Genomic DNA, 20,511 nt, shown 5'->3' on the forward strand with positions numbered 1-20,511 from the left:
CTATGGGCCAGCCCCCTCCAGCCTGTCCCCAAGGCCAGAGGAAGGATGAAAAGGCTTTATTGATAAATACAGACTATGTACAGAGGGGAGACATCTCCACCCAGCCCAGCATCCCACAAGTCTCCTGGCCGGGGGAAGCCAGAGCCCAGTGGGTCACAGCCTCTCCCTGCTGGCACTGCCTGGCAGAGGAGCCCCAGCCCCAGACACATTTGGTCTCAAACCTCCTTCAGCAAACACGGCGCCTGCCCGTGTCCCCAGCCAAGGGGAGCCACCGTGGTGGCACAGCCCCATGCAGACCTTTCTGGGGGGTCACCTGTGTGGCAGCCTCAGGGGGGAGCAGGAGCAGCTCCAGATGGGCCAGAACACAGCACAGAATCCCCAGAGGTGCCACTGTCCCCCAGCCCCCTGCCCTCTCCCCTCAACCAGTAGGGGGTGGCTCAGTTCCTGGGTGGAAGGGGCTGGTTGACAATCACTTGCACAACAAAATCCTTCTGGATCTTGGTCTCCTGCAGTCGTGTGCGGTCAGTGAGCAGCTTGCCTGAGAAGAACCATCGCTGCCAGGCCAGGTCAATGCCCTCCTGTGCCTGCAGCTGCTTCTTCAGCTGCCCAATGGTGTCACTCATACTGGCGCTGAGCCGCAGGTCCTTGCCGGTGGAGAGGCGCACCTTGAGGGTGAACTCCCGCCGGGCACTGGGCAGAGGTTCAGCCGCTTCCACCGCCTCCTCCTCGCTCCGCTCCAGGATCAGGTTGACCGGGGGCGCAAGGCAGTAGACGGGCAGCTGGTACCGGTTGCCCAGCTCATCATAGCACTCCGTCAGGGACCCTGGGGACAGCAGGATAAGATGCTAAGGGAGGGCATCCCCATGGACCACTCAAATGAGGACAGGGCCACCTCAAGCAGCATGGCACAGCCTGCCTTATTCCCCTTGGCTGGGGTGAGCTCTGGATGGCAGGTGGGAGCCCCTTTCTACTCCAGCCTGGGACCCCCCTGTGCCCAGACATGGGGCACACGGCACACATCCCATGCAAACCCCCAGTGCTGACCCTCACCATGGGGCAGGGTGATGCTGGCTCCATCGAGGATGGCCTGGGCCAGACTGTGGTTATTGGCTTCTACAGCATAGGCAGCTGCCTTCAGGGCATCCCAGATCTCCTTGCGGCCTTCAAAGGCTGGTGCCGTGTCCCAAAACTCGTCCCGCTTGCTGCGCAGCTGCCCGTCTGTCATGGGGTAGTCACTCTTCCACTTGGGACACTCCTTTTTCAGGGGCTCATTGCGGCCTGCAGAGGGGGGATATTCAGCCAAAGGACAGGGTTTCCTCTCGGGTCCTGAGCCCCCCACCTCCCCATAACCACAGAATCTTCCTGGGAACCTCCTGCACCCCAGCAAGGGTCTGAGGGATCACCCTGTCCAGTGAACAACAGCCCCCAACGTAGCCAGGGGTAACGGGACTAAAGCAAGCCTGGCCCAAGATCCCACTGGCCCCACAGCAGTTGCTCCCCCAGGTGACACCCTTTGCCCCCAGAGGGGACAAGGGCTCTTGCTTCCTTGTTTGTTGGAACAGCCACTGCCCCGTAGGGTGGCCACAGGGCCTCGGGGCCCTTTGAGGCAGAGCAGTATTTATAGCTTGGGGAATTAGCCAGGAAATAAGCTGGTGAGTCGGAACGAGAAGGGGATTACAAAGGTTGAGCTGCAGCAAAGTGGGGTCAGGACTTCACTGTCCCCTCTGCCCACCCCGGGATGACAGGGACCAGCTGCAGGCAAGACAGCAGGCACACAGCATCCTGGGCATCAGGGGGACAGACAGCATGGCTGCCAGGCTGCAGGTGCCCCAGCAACAGGCTGAACTGAACTGGCGCTCCATGAAACAGCCCCTAGCCACATCCCCACATACCTTCAGCAGCCAGCATTGCCCAGGGATCTGAGGCACCCCAATGCCAGTCCCAGAGCATCATGCCCTCACTACGCTGGGCTGTGGCCCTGTGGGAACAGCCCCATCCCATCAGTCCCACAGCCAGGCCGGACACGCGGGGCAGGAAGGAGTTGTTGTCACTCCCAGCTGAGCTGGGGACAATGAATGATAACAGGTCCTTCCTGTCACCCCCCTCCCTGAGCTGGCCAGGCAGCGCCCCTCCTGTGGGGACAGGATGAGGGGAAAGTGAGGCTCCAGCTGGGCACTAAGATGCCTGTGCTCACACAGCGACCTGCCAGGCAAGGTGATGCCACACACCCCAGCCACTGGAGACAGCCACCACGGCCAGCTGTGGGCTGAGCCAAGGTCCCCAGGCAGCTGCTCCTGAGCAAGTGTCTGGTGACACAGGGCACTACACGACCTTTTCGATTGTACCGGCCCTGCCTCTCTCGACCCAAGACCACTGGAGCCAGCACAGCATCTGCTTCCCAGCAAGCACCCACCTCAGGGTGTGCCCAAGGGGCACAGGTGCTCAGATACCCCAGGGCTGGGCACCAAGCATCCCTGGCAGGCAGCATCCTGCCCACATCCCTGGAGGAGCAAGGGCAGCTGGCTGCAGCCAGTGCTGCCGATTCAGCAGTCACGGTGCTGGGCCAGAGGGATTTGCAGCACCACAGGACACGGCAAGGTCAGAGGCAACACCTGGCCCAGGAGGGCAGCAGAGAAGTGTCCACAGCCAGCCTGAAGGACATGTCTGAGATCATGTCCCTACACTGCTATGGCCACCAGGCTGGGGCACACGTTCTCACAGCCAGGACTCCTGGCCAGCACTGCCAGCCAGCACCATTCCCCCAGCTCTGCTTTCAAAGGGAAGAGGCTGGCCCAGGAAAGGAGCTGTGGGGGTCGGCTGTGGCAGGGAGTAGGGACAGGCTGTGGCTGCCTCGTGTGTACAGACATGCCCAGCAGCCTTACCCAGGTAGGCAGGGGCTTAAGCCTAGTCTATTTATTGCTATCACCCAGCTGGGCCTGCACCTTCTAATCACCTCCTGCTGCTCTATTCCTAGCCCCTTGTGCAACTCTCCAAGGCAGCACCACCAGACAGGTCCATCCACTCGCTGTGCCCAGACTCGAGCCAACAGGACCTGGCTGGCAGCCTGCTGCCTCCTGCCCTGTGCCTGCAGCACCCTGCCCGTGGCTCAGCACCCTGCAGTGCCCTGGTCAGGGACCCCCAGGCAGAATGTTGTGACCCAAAGGCTTCCCTGCCCTGGGCCTGCTCCCTGCCAGCAAGAGCCTTAGGCAGCCCCAGCTGACAGGTCCTGGAGGCCCCAGAGAAGATGTCAGCCAGAAGGCAAACACCACTGCTTCCAGCAGTGCTGGCTGGTCCACTCCCGAGCCAGGCAGGGTTGGGATGCTGCGTGCCACAGGCATCCCCAGCTCCTGCTGTGGTAAGCTGGCCACCCCAGGGACAATGCTGTCACCTGCTGCGGGGATTCCTCCAAGGACCCCTCCACAGGAGGTCACAACAAGCCCCAGCCAGGGCAGGAGCTGGCCAGTCAGGTGGGATGCTTAGCAGAGTCCCTGAGGCAGCAGAGGCGGGCAGGCAGAGCCCCCCTCCCCACTGATGGTAGGTCCTCGTGTACTGGGACCTGCTGTGGTAAGCTGGCCACCCCAGGGACAATGCTGTCACCTGCTGCGGGGATTCCTCCAAGGGCTGGTGGAACCATGCAAGCAAAAGCAGGAAGCAGCCAGGGCACCTGGCACAAGGGACAGCCCTGCTCTGCCAGGAAGGGACATTCTGGAAGAAAGCAGCAGCAGTGACTGACAGCAGTATACCAGGAAGTGACCATGACCCATCCCAGGAGAGCAAGTGGGGATGGAGACACAGGCTCTGTATCCAGCTGTTGCCTGGCACCGGAGGGGATCACACAGATCCAGATGTTGGGCTCTGACTCCACCCCCCCATCACAGCAGCCTGAGCTACAAGGCAATGGCCCCACATCCCACCAAGCTGAGGGAACAGCCAGCCAGGAACCCCGGGCCTCACCGATATCTGCAATAAGGCACTCCTGGGGGGCAAAGTGTGTCGGGGTGGGGGGTGGAAGGGGGGCTATCACCCCAATACATACCAGCAGAGCATCCCCGGGGCAGGCTGGCACACCTGGAGCCCCACGCGGTGGGGGCGGCTGCCCACGGCACAGGCACGGGCACAGCCTGGCCCCAGCAGCCACGGCACCCTGCACGTGCTGCCGGAGCGGCGGGCACCGTCCCACGGAAAACGCCCTTCCCTCCCTCATCCCAGCTGCAGGCGAGGGCCGGGGCGTCCCGTCCCGGGCACACGCTTCCTGCCCCTCCTCTCCCGCCGCCCACTACCGCTCTGCCATAAACACGGTAATTACCGGTTGCGACGGCACCGGCCGGGGAGGCGGCAAAGGAAAGGCGTGATTCATCCTACCAGCCCACGGCTTCTCCGCCAAAAGTCCACCGTACCCATCCCCGCGGCCTCCGGGACCCTCCGGCATGGCATCACGGGGAAGCGCCTCAGGGCACCCGGGTGTTCGGCTGCCGGTAACTCCGGGGGCCGCGGGGCTGCACCAGCCCCGCCGCTGCTCTCCAGACCGGCGCAGCAGCTCCCTGCCCTACCCGCACCTCCCGATGCCCCGGGGCAGCGCGGACGCGGTCGCGCCCGCCGGCAGCAGCCAGGTGTGCGGGACAGCACGGAGCGCGGGCAGGCAGGACCCTGCCGTTCGCAGGACGCGCCGAGCCGCGCCGCGCGGGGGACGCTGCCGAGCCCCGACCGGGGGCATCCGCCACCCTGCCGTCCTCCCGGGACAGCACTTCCCGAGAGGAGCCGGGAACCGGCAGAGCTCGGCTGGACGCGCTGCGCACCCCAGCCCTGACCCCATAAAGCCTCCGGGGCGCCGGGACGGGAGCCGCGGCTCCTGTCCGCTCCCGAGGCCGCGCACCGAACCGGGATCCCCGGGGTCCGAGAACCCCGAGGGCACAGAGAGGCTCCCGGGGTTGTGCGAGGGGGGAGTTGTCCCGCGGCGAACTGCATCTCTCCGGTGCCCACGTTCCTCCCGCACCACCCCCAGGAGGACATGGGACGCCCCCACCCCCGCCCCAGCGCAAGCGATCGCGGGGGTGCCCAGCCCGGAGGACCCCCGCTCACCTGCTCGCTTGCGGGTGTTGCCGCCGGCGGCGGGCCGCTCCCGGCGCTGCCGCCCCACGCAGCCGCCCATGGCGGGGCCGACCGGCGGCGCTCGGCATCGGGGCCGCGCCGGCTCCGCGCTGCGCCCGCCCGTGCGCGCGGGGCCGCCCCGCCCCCCGGGCGCACGTGACCGCCGGCACCGCCCCCGCGCACGCGCAGGCGGGGGGGGCCGCGGCCCTGCGCGCGGGTGTCATGGCGGCGGCCGGGGCCGGGGCCGGGGCGGAGGCTCAGGCTCAGGCTCTGTCCGCCTCCGTCCGGGACTTCGTGTCCGGGCAGCAGGACGGCCGTGCCGCGGAGGTGGCGACAGGTACCGCGCGGGGGCGGGGCGGGACTGGGCGTGGGCACGGCGGCGGGGCCGGGCTGGGCTTGGGGCGGGCGTGGGTACGGGCGGGTCGTGGCGGTGTGGGGAGGGGTTTGGGAGGAAGCGTGGGGCTGCGGGGCTGGGCAGGGCAGGGCAGGGTGTGGAGGCGCGGGACAGAGCCTGTCTGTGGGTTGTGAGGCTGCCGTGCGGGGCAGGGCACGTGGGAACGGGTAGGGTAGGGCCTGCAGCGCGGAGCTGCCGAGGAGATGTGCCGTAGGAGAGGGGCAGCTGCGAGGGTGAGGGGCTCCAGGAGCGAGGCAGATGTGGGTGGCAGAGAAATCGACAGTGGGACGAGAGCTCATGGCCTTGCTGAGGGACCGTGGGAGGTGACAGTTGCAGACTACTCTCACTGTGATTTCTCCCCCTTTCCTAGCAGGACTTGAGGCGTTTGCTTTGGTCGGATAATTTATCCTTCTCCTTCGAACAGCAATTGGGTGACTGTGTAGCATTAGGGAAGTTACAGCTTCAGGAATGTGGCTTTCTAAGGATAAGGTGATATTTTTGTGTGTGTAGGCAGTGGCATGTTTTGGGAAGGAGCTCAGAGAGCCGAGAAGGGCTATCTGTGTATGTTACATTACACAGACGGGTGGCTTCTAGATCTTTCCCAAGGCCTGATGGCTTGTGAAGTGCTGTATAGTGTCTTGGTGATGAGATGAGCTGGCAAAACAGAAAGGTAACCCAGTGGCCCATGTAACACAGAGTGAAGAAAATGCCAAGGAAATTTGGAGAAATTCTCTAAACTATGTGACATTCAAGATGTTGCAGAAGGGTTACACAGTCTCTGACATAATTGGGATATACGTGGGGAAGGATAACCTTACAACTGCTGTTGTCACCTGATGTCATCTTACAGAAGTGCCTGGAGAAAACTTTGTCTCTTGGAAGACATACAAAGAGAATTGCTCCCCACTTGCTCCTCCCAGCTTTTTTCAGCCATGTGGCTCTTGTGACAAACTCACCTTCACAAACAGTGGGGCTGGCAGGTGTCCTTGAGCCCCTCTGACCTCATACTGAATCACAGATCAGAAAGGATTAAATTGCTTTGTGTATCCTTGAGCAAAAGGATAGGGAGGTCTTTTCGAAGCTCATGGCCATTGTGCAATTGCTGTAACAAACACATTGAGCTTCGCCGGTTTGTTGCTAAGGACTAAAATGAGCGTAATTTGGCAAGTGGCAGAAAGGCCTTGGTGCTGTCGCACGCAGGCTGGGCTGCATGGGTCAGTGGGTGGCAGGAGGAGGCTGAATTCATCTTTCTTAAAAAATGGGGAGAGAAGGATACTGCTGCTACAGAATCCATTACACATTCGCTGTGAATGTTGTGCTCACGTTTTGAAGGTATGGGAGAAACAAGAATGGAAGTCCTCCAGAAGCAACTAATACCTAGAAGGACACTGAAAGGGGGAGAGACCTTTCAGGAAAGAGAGCAGGTTGGTTCAGAGTAGCAGTCCAGCACAGGGTGAATGGCTTGCTTCTGTTAAGTCTCCGGGAGCTACAGGAATGCCAGAATAGCATGGCAGCCCCTCCTGGTAAAGGGATTCAAGGTGCCTAATTAACCTTGGGGCATATGTGCTGCTGCCAGATGTGGAGGCAGCAGTTTCAGGGGTCACCACTGTGCCTGCCGTGCTGATGAGGCAGGTCCAATTAGCTGTGCTGGAGCTCATGCTGCCGCCTGTGCACGAGCACACCGCATTCACAGGCTGTGCCAGGGAGGGGTGGCCACACCGTGTGAGGCGAAGCTGGTCACTCCTGGGTCCCTGAGAACAGAGGGAGCTCCCTTGCTGAGCTGAGCAAAGGAGCTGCTGACCTCGGGGTGTATCAGTACCTGACTGTGGTTTGGCCATCACACTGTAGCTCTTTCCTGTTGAGTAGGGAGCCAGAAGCTTTGTGTAGAGCTGCTTTCAGTCTCTGCAGACACAGAGAGGCAGAGAACCTGGCCACAGAGATGGCATTTGTCTCAGACTTTTTCTGCGATGGTGCAGAGGCACAAGGGCTCTTCATGAGCTTGCAGAGCAAGATGTTGGGATGCTGGATGTGGAGGAGCCATCCAAGCTGTCTCTGCAGCCCACTCTGCTTTGGCTGGTGCAAAGCATTTGCTTGCTGTTTCGCTGTTGTTTTTCTGCAGGAAATTTTGCCAGCACGTCATGGCTGTCTCTGAGGGTGCCCCCTTTACAGTCTGTGCCCGTCAATTCCGAGACCTGCTGGGTTCTTTATCCACACAGCTCCCCTTATCTGTTCTGTTTCTCAGTTCCAGGCTCCTTTTCCCTGCTGCTCCAGGCAGAATTGAAAGCTCAGTCTCTGGAGTCAGGACTGCCTGCTGTCAGAACACACTGTCAGAAAACACTGTCATCCCATCCCTAGAGACAGCTCTATGATGAACAGTGTGTTTAATAGTGGAATTAACTGCTTAGGAAGAGACAGTAAAGGCTTGCAACAACAGGAGACACTAGCTGGAACAAGGCCTGGGAAAGCCCACCATGAAACCTTTGGGCTTCTGAGAGGGTGAATGCCCTGTCAGTTGTGTAGGTTCAGCAGGGCAGAAAGGTGAGCAGGTCCCTCCAGAGTGCCCAAAAGTATCCCTGGGCAAAGACAGTGAGTCTCAGTGACTCAGGTGATTTGGGCTTTTTTTTTTTTTTTTTTCTGGAGGAATGCTGTTTTGTCCAGGCAGAAAGTGAGGGGTGCTGCTTGTTTTCCAGCAATGTCACTTGACACCTGAGCTGCAGGTGAGGGGTCTGAAGGTAAGACAGTCCCTTGCCTGCCACCCTATGTCTGAGCAGAGGGTGTATGCAGAGCTTTCTTTCTGGGGAGGTGCCACAGTGGCAATGGGTGGCAGGAATGGAGAACCTGCCCTTCTGCCAAGGTTCTTGTAAGGTGCAGCAAGCAGGTCCTTACCAAAGCCTCCTGAGGAGTGACTCTTCCCCCAGCTGAGTTGCAAGAATATGGAGGCAGTAGGTGAATGAGGCAACCTGGCAAAGAATCTGAGTCATAGTTGGAAATAGACTCCAGGAATCCCAGCATTTTATCTTCCTCTGACCACAAAACTGCCTTTCTCCCTGCCCATGTTGGAAGAAGTTAGTGCAGTTCTTGCACAGCGTGGAGGTGATGGAGCCAAGGTGGGAAGCTGAGTGATCCCTAGTGTCTGGGCTGCTTGTTCAGTCAGTTCTCCCTCAGGAAGCACCTGGAGAGCTGTCCTCTGTCTCCTCACAGCATGCTCACATTAGAGAAGGGGGTTTTAGTATCTCAGAGAAGTGGAACTCAGCAAGACTTCTCTTAGGAGCCACACATACAGCCATGCTGCAGGAAGAGGCAAAGTGCAGGCAAGTTCTCCCCTGGCTGTCTCCTCTCAGCTGTCAGTCTCAGAGGTGTTTGCAGGCAGGGCTAGAGGCAGCTCCACCAGTTAAGTGCACATGGCTCCTTTGGCACTTTAGTGAGGAGTCAGCACTGACTGGCCGTTCCCAGTGCAGTGCTGGGATGTGTCCCAGCATCCATCTCCAGTAACATGCCAGCATTATCTCTGGTTCACTCTCTTTACCTCCTTTCTCCAGGGGTGAAAGATGGAAGATGGACAGTGCTGCAGCTTGTGGAAGCCCTGGGGTAAGAAAAGCCTTATGCAAGTTATACATTGGGTAAGGGCCTTGCAGGGGATATTCCCCCGAGGAGGCATAGTGAGAAGGATGAGCATGCTCATCCAGGATGAGCTTCAGCACTGGATGACACATTGCAGCGGGCAGGATGTTGTCTGCTCACAGCATGGGGCTTGAGCAGTGCTTTGCCCTCCCTGGATGTGGGAGCTCTTTGGGAAAGAGCAAGGTTGGAGCAGCTCCTGATGCTCTCCCAGGACAGAGGAGAGATGTGGCAGGCAGCATGCTGCAGGGCACTTTTCAGTTGGGGCTGTCCCCAGCAGGAGCTGCCTGAGCACACAGCTGCACAACACCATGTTACAAGTTGGCTGGCACTCAGCTTCTGCTTTTGTCTCCAAACTGTCATGGCCTAGGCTCAGTTTGCCCAAGCTGGGGGCTGGGTTTGCCTCACTGTAAGAGGCTTTATCCTTTTTGACCCTTATGATCTTGAGAGCATGCTGCAAGAGCAATTTCTTTGGTCTGACTTGGGAACTTGGATTTCTTTCTGCATGGTTCTGGGGCTGAGTGCACACATGCAGCACAGAAGGGGGAGAGGAGTCTTTCTACTCTGTCAGCAAGTCAGGCATGATTGGGCCCACAGAGTGGCACCTCTTTGGTTTTGTAATGTGCCTGCTCAGGATGTGCTTCCTGCTTGAATGTACCTGCTCACAACAGGCTTCTTGGGCTTTCTCCCCTCTTGGCCTAGGTTTTGCCTGGAGAACACAGATCCTCGGATGCGAGGGCGAGGCATCCAGCTGTTGTCACAAGTCCTGCTCCAGTGTTACTCCCTGCTCCAGGAGAAGGAAGGTAAAGGTTTTTCTGGCCCTTGAGTGTCTGGCTGGGGACAAAGCCTGTGCCATTAAAATGTCTGTCCTGCAATTGGCAAAGGGATTGATTTAACACTGTGGCAACCTTGTACATGTCTCTAAGAGTCAAAGTCCAAGGAGGGCATGAAGCTTTGCGCTGCAGCCTTTTTGCCAAACTCACCACACAGTTCGGGTCACTGTCTGAATACACCACATCACTGGACAGCTGGGGCCCTTGACAGTGTGTGGGTGTTGCACACCAAGGTGTGCTCAGCGCCACGTGGGACACATTGGGGATACATCTGTATGTCAGAATCCTTGGGTGGTGACTCAGAGCAGGAAGACTGTCCTTCACAAACCAAGTCACACTGCAGCCCTGCAGCCTGATCAGGTTAACTCAGGAGGAACCCTGAGGCCTGGGGAGGAGGGGAGATCAGTGTAAGGATGAGAATGGAGTGGAGGACTGGGGTGGGGAGGGGAAGATGCTCTGTTCATGGAGGCAAGGAGAAGGTCTGGCTCTGTTAAATGCAGCTGGCTGGCAGCAGGGAAAGCCAGTAAGTGCTAACAAGCTTTGGCTTGGGGGCCATGCAGATGGGAAGCTGAACTTATGTCAGCAGGCTGGCTTGACAGAGGGCCTAGCTAGTAAGTAAGGTGGAGGAAGGGGAGGATGGAAGTAAGAGATGCTTAGTCCTTGGAATTTGGCTCTCTTTGGCTAGAGAGGCAAGGCTGAGAGCAGCTGTGCATAGAACCTTACCTACTGCAGTAGCTGGAGATAGGTGTGATGACTGATGGGAACTGGGGTGCTCTGGAGGGGCAGCCAGAAGTGGGGAGGTTCAGTGGGGATGCTTGAAGGAGAAAAGAGACTCAGGGCAACTGAGCAAGGGGAGTCAGCTGTGTTAGAGCCTCGTGTCCCTGCTCACGCAGTTAATTTCTCAAGCTCTGTGTCAGGCTGCCTCCTGGGGGGCTGAGTTTCTGCAGCAGCTGTGGGCACAGGATGCTGCTAGCCGGCTCTTCCAGTCTTCTTCCTGCTACCACTCCCCAGGGCTGGGGTGTGCAGGCGCCCGTGGCCGTGACTCAGGGGCCAGGAACGTGTTGTGGAGCCAAGTTCAAGGAAGCCAGAACTCCTGCCCCAGCTCTGTACCCCACCCCATGACATTCTCCAGCCTCCACTGAGCAGACTGCCACTCTGCTGCTGGTGTCTGCATCCACATGTCTGGACAGGCCAGGGCAAATGCCTCTTGGGTAGCTCCAGCACTTCTGCAGCAGCCAGAGGTGGCTGCTGCCCTGCTGCAGTTAGGCGTGGACTGCTTACAAGAAGAGGGCAAAGGTGTTGGAGCCAGGTGGGTGCACCTAACAGCAGCAGTTTGTCCCATTCACCAGTGCAAGATGTGCTCACTCTTAATCCATCAGCTTGTGGTTGAGCTGGGGCCAGCACCCAGCAGCTGCGTTTCCTTGGGCTAACACACATTGGTGTCTGTTTCTGGCAGTGCTGCATCTGGTCCTGTTCTATGAGAGCCGGTTGCAAGATAATCACCTGGTGATTCCCTCGGTGCTCCAGGGACTCCGGGCACTGGTGAGCTCATACCCCAGCCCACAGTGCTGGGATGCATTCCCCAGCAGTGTCAGGGAGGTGTAACACCTGGATATGGTTTGGAGCACTGTGTCGAGCAGGGCCTGGCTGGCAACATTGCCCTGTCTCCTCTCTTCTGCTATGCCTCTTGTGGAGGAGCCGGAGACAGGAGACTGCCTTGATTTCCTGCCCTGTGTTGGGTACTGGGGCAAGGATTCCCTGGCCACCCTGGAGAGCAGCACAGATGATGGGCATCTTATCCTGTTCTGTCTGGGGAGGGGTTGGTGAGATCTCCCTGTTGTGGAAGAGGAACCTGCAGGCAGCTGCTACATGGAAGCAGGAGCTTCATTATGTGCCTGCCATCGTGGTATTCTATTCTTGCTTTTCTCTTCCTGTCCCCAGAGCATGTGTGAGGTGCTGCCCCCAGGGCTAGCAGTGTCTGTGCTCAAAGCCATCTTCCAGGAGGTACATGTGCAGGTGAGCAATGTGATTTCCTGTCCTCCTGTCCTTGATCTCTGCTCCCAGTGTGTCTGGGGATGGCCTACCTGCCTTGAGGACTGGCCACATTCAGCACAGTGCAGTGCTCCCACAGAGCTTAGAGACAGCTTGGCTCACTGCAAGAGAGACTGTGAGAGACAGACAGCAGCCAAGAATCCTGTTTGGCCCTTGTCCTCTCTTTTCTCAGCCCTAGGGGAATTACTTCCTTTTGCTCCATTCTCTGTGTATAAGTGCCCCCAGTCCAATTCTCCTCACGTGTAAGATTGTTTTTGCTGGCAGTGCCTTGGGCAGCATGCGTGGCCCTGGTGTGACTGATGGTGCATTCATGCAGTGATGAGACAGAGTCATGTTCATGTTCCATGGCATAGGCATGTGCACACTTTGCATGTGATAAATGGCATCTCTGTGCTAGGAAGCAGCAGCTGAGCTGCTGGGGGTCCTGCTCTCTCTCAAGGGGATGTGTTACCCGTGGGGTAGTGGGTAGCTGTGCTGCCATGTGTAGAGGATGGTTTTGATTTGTCTCCCTTCAGTCCTTGCTGCAGCTGGACCGCCACACAGTCTACAGCATCATCACCAACTTCATGAGCACCAGGGAGGAAGGTGAGGGGGCAGATGCCAGAGCCACTCTGGGATTATTGAGGCTGGGAAAATTACTCACTTCCACCTTCCCCAAGGGCTCTGTGGCTCTGCCTGGAAGACCTGGAAAAGGACTGTGGGGCTGGGGCAATTTGGCTGATTTAATGCTGTATTGTAAGATGTCCTGCACCTGCTCACACTCCTTCTTTCTGCAGAGCTGAAAGGCCTGGGTGCCAACTTCACCTTTGGCTTCATCCAGGTCATGGATGGGGAGAAGGATCCCCGCAATCTGCTTGTGGCCTTCCAGATTGTGCATGATCTCATTGCCAAGGACTATGCCCTGGGTGAGCCTAAACCTCCAAGCAGAGCTGACTGGGGGACATATCCCTTTTCTTTGAGCTGTTGGAGGGATGGCTCTTGGATCTGACCAGGCATGGGATAGTCCCTAACATGCTTTAAAAGCTGCAGAGCTGGCCTGTCGTGGGTGCTGAACAGAGCTGCTGTGCCTTTTTTGCCCAATATCTTTGCTCACCCCCTCTCCTCTGTCTGCAGGTCCCTTTGTGGAGGAGCTGTTTGAAGTTACATCCTGCTACTTCCCTGTTGATTTTACTCCAGTGAGTGAGTCTGCCATGTGCCACAGCCTATTCTTTATTTCTTTCTGGTGTTTTCTTAGGGGTTTATGTCCCCTCCAGGGAATGGGATGAGAGGGTGGACAAGGGTCTTGGCTGGGCAGTGTTCAGCTGTGAGCTGTGGTGCCCAGGCTGACAGGCTGGTGCCAATCTAGCTGCAGTGACTGGCGCTGCTGCTGCCTTGCTGGAGATGAAGTGATGCAGCCTCGGCTGATGGCTGGGTTGGGATGTTTCCTGACTGGTGAGTGACCTGCTCTCTGCTTCCTTTCCAGCCCCCCAATGATCCTCATGGCATCCAGAGGGAAGACCTGATCCTGAGCCTCCGGGCCGTACTGGCTTCCACAACCCAGTTTGCTGAGGTATGAAGCTCCTTGGGGATTCTTGAGCGCCTCACTGTTCCCTTAGGACAGGATGCCTTTCATTGTGCTGCAGCTCCTGCTGTGACTCTATGGGATGGGGAAAAACTGGGACCAGGAGTTTGCACTTGGGCAGCCCTGTCTCCTGCTGGGGCTGGTCATGGGGAGGGTGCTGACTGACACCCTGGGAAGGGGTTGCCTATTGCAGTTACCCCTTCACCTCTGCTCTCCTGGCAGAGGCTGAACTTGCAGCCTTGCAGGGCCATGGACAAGGTGGTACAAGGGATCGGCTGAATTAAAGTGTTTCTCTCTGCAGTTCCTTCTCCCTCTGCTTATTGAGAAGTTGGACTCAGAACTGCAAAGTGCCAAGCTTGACTCGCTGCAGACTCTGGTAAGGAGAGATCCCCTACTCCCTTCAGCCTACAGCTGATCTGTTGCAATAGCAGCTGCCAGCCACTTCTGAGCCCTTCTTCCTGCCAGCCAGAGACTCTCCCTTGCAGAGCCACAATTTCCAGAGTCCTAGTTTGGCCTGCATCACTCTTTCCTGTTTTTCTTCAGTGATTTGTGCAGCCCAGCATGAGCCTGCCAGGATGGGCAGTGTCCCGGCACTGTGTCCTCCTGGTACAGGCTTCTCTGTGATGCTTTCTCCTGGCTCCCTCTTGCAGACTGCCTGCTGTGCCATCTATGGGCAGAAGGAGCTGCAGGAATTCCTCCCCAGCCTCTGGTCATCCCTGCGCAGAGAGGTGAGTACTGCAGGGCTCCACCACGGCTGGGCTTCTGCTGAGCAGTTCCCAACCAGACCCGGTGGGTCCCATATCTTCCAGCAGTCTGCACCTGTGACCTTGGACTGCCCCGGGTGAAAAGTGGAGGGGACAGGCCAGCCCTATCAGCATGTCCATGTGCTTGAATGTGCCATGCTGCATGTTCAAATCACATGGGAAATGAGGCAGGAGCCTGAGCCCTTCAGCCTCCGCTGGGAGCCTGAAGCCTGCGGTTGTTGTTGGACAGAGTTCAGCTCATCCTATGGCCTTTCCTGCAGGTGTTCCAGACAGCGAGCGAGAAGATTGAGACGGAATGCCTGACTGCACTGCGTGCTCTCTCTGCCTGCCTCTCCCGCTCTGTGCTCAGCTCTGATTCTGAGGATCTGCTGGATTCCTTCCTCAGCAGCATCCTGCAAGGTAGCTAACAGAGACCTGCCCCATGCAGCCAGGCCTGAAAGCATCCTCCTAAGTAGAGATCTACCTTCCTCTTCCCTTTCAAGCCTCTTTTCTTTCTAGTCCTCACAGCAACTTTTGGCTTCTCCAAGGCTGCAGGAGGGAGGACAAGGAGATTGAGCTGCTTCCATCTCTGCTGCACTCTGTGTGCTTGGAGTTGTGGGAAGCTGCTCAGTCGGGGAGGCTGTGCTGCAGCTCAGAGCTGCACCCTGGCAGCACGTCCCAGCCCTGCTATCAGCTGTGTCCCTGCACACAAGGCAGAGCTCTGCGCTGGTGCAGCTGACACCCAGCCTATCTCAGATTGCAGGCACCATCTGTGCGAGCCGGACATGAAGCTGGTGTGGCCCAGTGCCAAACTCTTGCAGGCAGCAGCGGGTGCCTCCCTCCGCACCTACCACTGCATCACCCACAGCGTCCTGCCCCTGCTGCTGGAGCAGTACACCAAGCACACGCAGGTGAGGGGCACCCACTGGCTCCACAGGGCCTGGGGGCAGCAGGGTGTCTAAGAGGATGTCCTTCCCTGGCTGTGGGTAGAGACCCCATGGGCACCCTGTGGCCTCGCAGTGCTGGGCTGAGGTGCAGCTCTGTCCCAGCAGTGACCGTGATCTGGGTTACACCTTTGTGTCCCTGCAGAGCAGCCAGAGGAGGACAATCCTGGAAATGCTGCTAGGCTTCCTGGAGTTGCAGCAGAAGTGGGGAAATGTGGAAGAAGGTGAGGGTGACTGGTCCCTCTGAAGGCAGCTGCATCCCAAGGGCTGCTGGCTCTGACCTCACTTTCCTGTATGCTGACATACAAGGAAAACTCACTGGCCAGTGTGGCTGCATGTGTGAGCCCCTGCCATGTTCCAGGGACCCTGCATGATAGGGTATCAAATGCAGCAGCCCAGAAAGGGTCTGTCAAGTGCTGTGATGGTGGCTGTGTGGTGACAGCCAGACACTGGCAGTGATTCCATGCCCCTCTCTCCAGATGAGAGCTCTCTGCTGTCACTCCAAGCCCCGGTTTGCTCTGTGGTGTTCTCGGCGCTGCTGGATCCCAGTGTGCAGCTGCAGCTGGTTGGGATCAAAGCACTGACTGTCCTGGGCTCCCTGCAAGGTTGGTGCCTTTTTTCCCTTGAGACAGAGGGAGGTGTCATGGTTTTCTGAGAGACACGGCGGTTGCTGGGACATCCTTGCCTGCTGCCTGTAAGTGCACAGGAGTAACAGCAGCATGTTCTACCCAAGTCATGAGCTCCAGGGATATTTGGTCTCCCTCTTGCCTGTTTGTGCTGGGCACCTTTTATCTGTGGCATTTGGTGTGCTGTGCATTGCTGCTGGCCTGGATGAGGGGGAAGGATCCTGTCCAGCACACCCTGCATCTTTGCCTTTGGCCAAGGGTAGGATTCCTCTATGGCTCTTGTTACAGGCTTCCTGTCTTCCTCTAATCTGGAGCTGGTTGTGGATCACCTCATCCGTCTTGCTCTGCATGAGGAGGATTCCCAGAGCAGGTGAGGGGTGGGCTGGCATCACAGTAGTTGTCCACACTCTGGGAGGAGGAACAAAGCCTGGCTTTGCTGCAGGGAGGGGCTGTAGTCTGAGGGAAGGCACAGGAACTCTCTGAACAAGAAGACTACATGGAATAAACCAGACAATTCATGGGCTGGAAATAAGAAAGTCTGAGACTGTCAAAGTCTGCTCTGCTCACCTGAGGGGTGAAGAAGGCAAGTTGCTGAGAAATGGGGTTCTGGAGACAACTTCTGGCCAGGTCTGTGCAGCTGGTGTACAAGCAGCCCTAGATTTGCAGACCTTGCATCACTTTTCCCATTCTCTTTCCCCCTGGCAGTGAAGCAGCGATGGAGGCAGCTGGGTCCCTGGCCCCCACCTACCCAAAGGTTTTCTCTGGACACATGGTACCCAGGCTTAAAGAGGAGCTGCAGTCAGGTAGGACTGGAAAAGGAGTGGTGACTGGTTTTGGGGTAAAGCCTTTCCCATCCCCCCTGGGCTCCTGCCAGGCAGTGGGGCTGTGTTATGTGGTGTAGGTCAGTGGTTGTCCTTGGGGGATTCCCAGTGCAGGCACTGTGTGCTGTGGTTGGTCTGGTAGCCAACTTGTGTATGGCCAGGATCACCCTTGTGGGAAGGAGCTGCCCAGCTGCAGGGCAGGCAGAGTGCCTTGAGCCTGGCATGGGCTGGGTCTGCTGTGCTGCTTCACCCCATCCGCCCTGGCAGGGTCTGGGCCCTGACTGTCCTTGGGTGGGGTGTCCCCAGGTCCCCTTCTGAGGTGTGTTTCCTCTTCAGAGCGTGAGGAGAGCTACCACAACCACCACTCCTTGCAGCAGCGCTGCCTGCAGGCCCTGGCAGCTGTGTCCACCCACACCAGCATCGTGAGGGAGACTGTCCCCATCCTGCTACAGCATCTCCAGAAGGTGCAGAAAGGTAATGGAGCTCTTGCAGGCAGCTCCACAGAGCATGTCTGGGCAGGAGCTTCCTCTGTTACTGGTGATGCCTGGGGGAGAACTGGAATGGCAGTTGGTACAAGGAACCCACACCTGGGCTGTGAATCCCACTGGTGGAGTGGGAGTCAGAAGAACTGCATTGTCCCAGGATCCTGGTACAGATCAGGGAGCTGGGTGTTGAGGCTGTTTGACTTGGTGGTGACTGTGCCCTGCAGGGACTGAGGCCAGGAACACCCAAGACATGATCTCTGTGTGCCAGAGCCTGCACCGCGTGGCCCTGCAGTGCCAGCAGGATGCTGAGGGCTGCTGGTACTTCCACCAGACGGTGGTGCCGTGCCTGCTGGCCATGGCTGTGCAGGCAGCCATGCCAGGTAAGTGCAGGGCTGGAGTGGGAGAGGGGAGAACAGGCGACTCCCGGGCTCTCAGGGGTCCCTGATCCTGCCGTCAATGCCACTGCTGATGCCTTTTGGCACCCATGGCCCTCAGGAGTGGGCTCCACTGCTCCCTGCCCTTGTCCCAGAGCCCTGCCCCACTGTGGTGTGCATTCAGGGGGCTGTGCCTGCCTCCTCCTTCTGAACAGCAGGCTCCAGCAAGTTCCATTCCTCCCACTACCTGCAGAGAGCACCCATACACTGCCAGGCAAGGCACTGCTGGAGGAAGAGGTGCTGGCTGCCATGATCCCAGTCATCAGTGCTGCCACCACTCACCTGAGCCCTGAGTGAGTGAAGCTGGGGCAGGCAGCTGGGTGCTCCATTGTGGGGAGGGAGCAGGCTGCATGCCCCCTGCTGCTGTCTGTACAGGGTGACCCTGTGCCTTCTGGGAGGTCTCTGGTGACTCTTTCAGAGCAGCACATTACAATCTCTTTTCCTAGGCTGGCTGCCCAGAGTGTGTCTCATGTGGTGCCCCTCTTTCTGGATGGAGACGTCTCCTTCCTACCCCAAAACAGTTTTCCCTGCTCCTTCCAGCCTTTCCGGGTATGTTTGGTAATTGGGGCTGGGGCACCAGAATGGGCCAGGATTGAGGATGTTTGCACAGGCTGGCAGCAAGGACTGTTATGACAGGGACACTGTTCTCTCTTGCAGGATGGGGAGTGCTTGGAGGCACAGAGACGCCTGGTCGCCCTCCTCATGGCCTTTGTCTGCTCCTTGCCCCGCAATGTACGTTGATGGGGAGCAGGATGGAGAGGAGCCCTGCCCAAGCACCCTCCAGCCTCTGTCCACACCAAGCTCCACAGACAGACAGAGGGAGCAGCTGCAGCCCTGGGCCGTAACACGTTCTGTGTCTCTTCCAGGTGGCAATCCCTCAGCAGGAATGGCTGCTCCGGGAGCTGCTGGCATTGAGCTGTTCCTGCAACTGTCCCTTCACAGCCACCACAGCTGCCAAGTGCTTTGCAGGGCTGGTGAACAAGCACCCAGCAGGTAAGAGGGCTGGGGCAGATGCCAGGTGTCCCTGCCCACTGCTGACAGGAGGAATGGCTCAGCTTGTTCCTTCCATCCCCAGGGCAGCAGCTGGATGAAATCCTGCAGCTTGCAGTGAACAGGATGGAACCCAGCCTTGCGGAAGGGCCCCGCCGAACACAGGCACTCACCCTGCTGCTCTGGGTAAGGCCTGTCCTGGATGAGTGGGGCAGGGGGGCTGGGGGACCCCGCCTGGCACTGACTGTTCTGCCTGCACAGGTGACCAAAGCCCTGGTGCTGCGCTACCACCCCCTGAGCTCTTGCCTGACAGACAAGGTAGGTGGTAGTGGGGCTGGGTGATGTCTAAGAAACCTGCCTTGCTCCCCCATGGCTGGTTGAGGACCCCCAGGAGCAGGGCACTCTGTCTCAGGGCTCTCTCCCTTGCAGCTGCTGGGCCTGCTGGATGACACGGAGCTGGGCCCTGCTACAGCTGATGGCTTCTCCTTGCTCATGGCCGAGTCCCCGGACGTGCTGCACAAGGGCTGCCACGCTGACGTGCGCATCATGTTCCGCCAGCGCTTCTTCACTGACAATGTCCCCAAGCTGGTGCGAGGCTTCCATGGGGCTGGCCCCGGTGAGTGGCCACCCCAGCCCAGCCTCACCACTCCTGACCCTTTAACAAGGGGACCTGAGCCAGCATCTCCTCCTTCTGCAGGCTGCTTGTAACCATCTCTCTCTCCACAGATGTGAAGGCCAATTACCTGAAGGGCCTGTCCCATGTGCTCAACCACCTCCCCAAACCTGTGCTGGTGACAGAGCTGCCCACGGTAAGAGCCAGCCTGGGTGGCAAGCAGGGTGGGCTGTGACATTGAGGAGTGCATGGCTTGGGGTTACTCATGACTCCTGTGTTCTCCCTCTCTCTGCAGCTTCTTTCCCTCCTGCTTGAGGCCTTGTCCTGCCCAGATCGTGTAGTGCAGCTCTCCACGCTGAACTGCCTCCACCCACTGCTGCTCGAAGCTCCCCAGATCATGAGCCTGCATGTCGACACACTGGTCACCAAGTTCCTCAACCTCACCTCCAGCCCCACCATGGTGCGTGCACCCCCTCCTTCCTCCCTGCTACGCCCCTCTCCTGCCCCTTGTGCTGCCCTCATCTCTGTCTGTTCCAGGCTGTCCGCATCGCCGCCCTGCGCTGTGCCCATGCCCTTACCAGTCTGCCCACAACAGTGGTAAGTGCTGCAGCACCCTGCTGCCTGCTTCTGCATGTAGAGAGGCAGGGGGCTCCCAAACCTCCTGTGGGGCAGCTAGCATCCATTTCTCTCACAAAGAGCCCCTTCTGTCCTACAGCTGCTCCCATACAAGGGCCGAGTTATCCGGGCACTGGCCAAGCCTTTGGATGACAAAAAGAGGCTGGTGCGGAAGGAAGCAGTGGCAGCACGCGGAGAATGGTGAGTGTGTGGAAGTAGCTGCTGAGGGGGTGCCAGCGTGTAGGGGACGTGGCTGATGGCACCATCTCTGTCCCTGCAGGTTCCTGCTCGGGAGCCCAGGCAGGTGAGCGCCCTGAGTCCCCTCCCTGTGCTGACCAAGTCTGACCAGCGCCTCGCTAAGCCACCAAGTCATCCGACCAAATGCCACGGACCCTCTGGATCCCCAGAGCCCAGGACTGCCTCGAGTGCTAGGGCTGGAGCGTGCAGGCCAGCAGACAGCACCCCTCTCTGCAGTCCCTTCCCAGCACCCACAGCAGGGAAGGAGATATGCTGCTGCTTGTGGCTTGCCCACCCTCTGCTGCAGCCAGGGACAGTGATGGACAGTCCCCGCCACATGTGAGTGGAGAGGACAGGTCTGTGCACACATGTGTTGTGTGACAGCCCACGTATCAGAAGAATAAATATATCTGTTTTGATAATGGTCTGAGGGTCTCCATACAGCTCAAGCTGGGTG

At 58.5% G+C, this 20,511-nt stretch overlaps 2 protein-coding genes across 3 annotated transcripts; one reads left to right on the forward strand and one right to left on the reverse strand.

Annotated features, from left to right (window-relative positions):
* Positions 1-40: 40 nt before the first annotated feature.
* Positions 41-5,237, reverse strand: UBTD1 (ubiquitin domain containing 1). Its single transcript, XM_068197831.1, has 3 exons — positions 5,080-5,237; positions 1,051-1,278; positions 41-823 (listed from the first exon to the last, which is right to left on the reverse strand). The coding sequence occupies exons 1-3, from the start codon at positions 5,147-5,149 to the stop codon at positions 438-440; spliced, it is 684 nt and encodes a 227-aa protein (XP_068053932.1). The 5' UTR covers positions 5,150-5,237; the 3' UTR covers positions 41-437.
* Positions 5,238-5,265: 28 nt separating this feature from the next.
* MMS19 (MMS19 homolog, cytosolic iron-sulfur assembly component) lies at positions 5,266-20,273 on the forward strand. Of its 2 annotated transcripts, XM_068197809.1 has the most exons (31): positions 5,266-5,425; positions 9,022-9,070; positions 9,803-9,903; positions 11,390-11,475; positions 11,875-11,949; positions 12,501-12,570; positions 12,762-12,890; positions 13,099-13,160; positions 13,448-13,534; positions 13,848-13,922; positions 14,197-14,274; positions 14,571-14,709; positions 15,046-15,200; positions 15,379-15,457; positions 15,713-15,838; positions 16,148-16,229; positions 16,565-16,662; positions 17,017-17,154; positions 17,390-17,545; positions 17,793-17,892; positions 18,046-18,148; positions 18,257-18,331; positions 18,466-18,592; positions 18,675-18,775; positions 18,851-18,907; positions 19,019-19,205; positions 19,316-19,398; positions 19,498-19,662; positions 19,740-19,799; positions 19,918-20,018; positions 20,098-20,273. In XM_068197809.1, the coding sequence occupies exons 1-31, from the start codon at positions 5,311-5,313 to the stop codon at positions 20,123-20,125; spliced, it is 3,087 nt and encodes a 1,028-aa protein (XP_068053910.1). In that variant the 5' UTR covers positions 5,266-5,310; the 3' UTR covers positions 20,126-20,273. The 2 variants fall into 2 exon arrangements, with proteins under 2 accessions (XP_068053910.1, XP_068053909.1); XM_068197808.1 differs by lacking the exon at positions 9,022-9,070 and having other exon boundaries at positions 5,319-5,425.
* The last annotated feature ends 238 nt before the right edge of the window (positions 20,274-20,511 follow it).

The sequence above is a fragment of the Anomalospiza imberbis genome, chromosome 8 (genome assembly GCF_031753505.1).
Source record: "Anomalospiza imberbis isolate Cuckoo-Finch-1a 21T00152 chromosome 8, ASM3175350v1, whole genome shotgun sequence".
NCBI lineage: Eukaryota > Metazoa > Chordata > Aves > Passeriformes > Viduidae > Anomalospiza > Anomalospiza imberbis.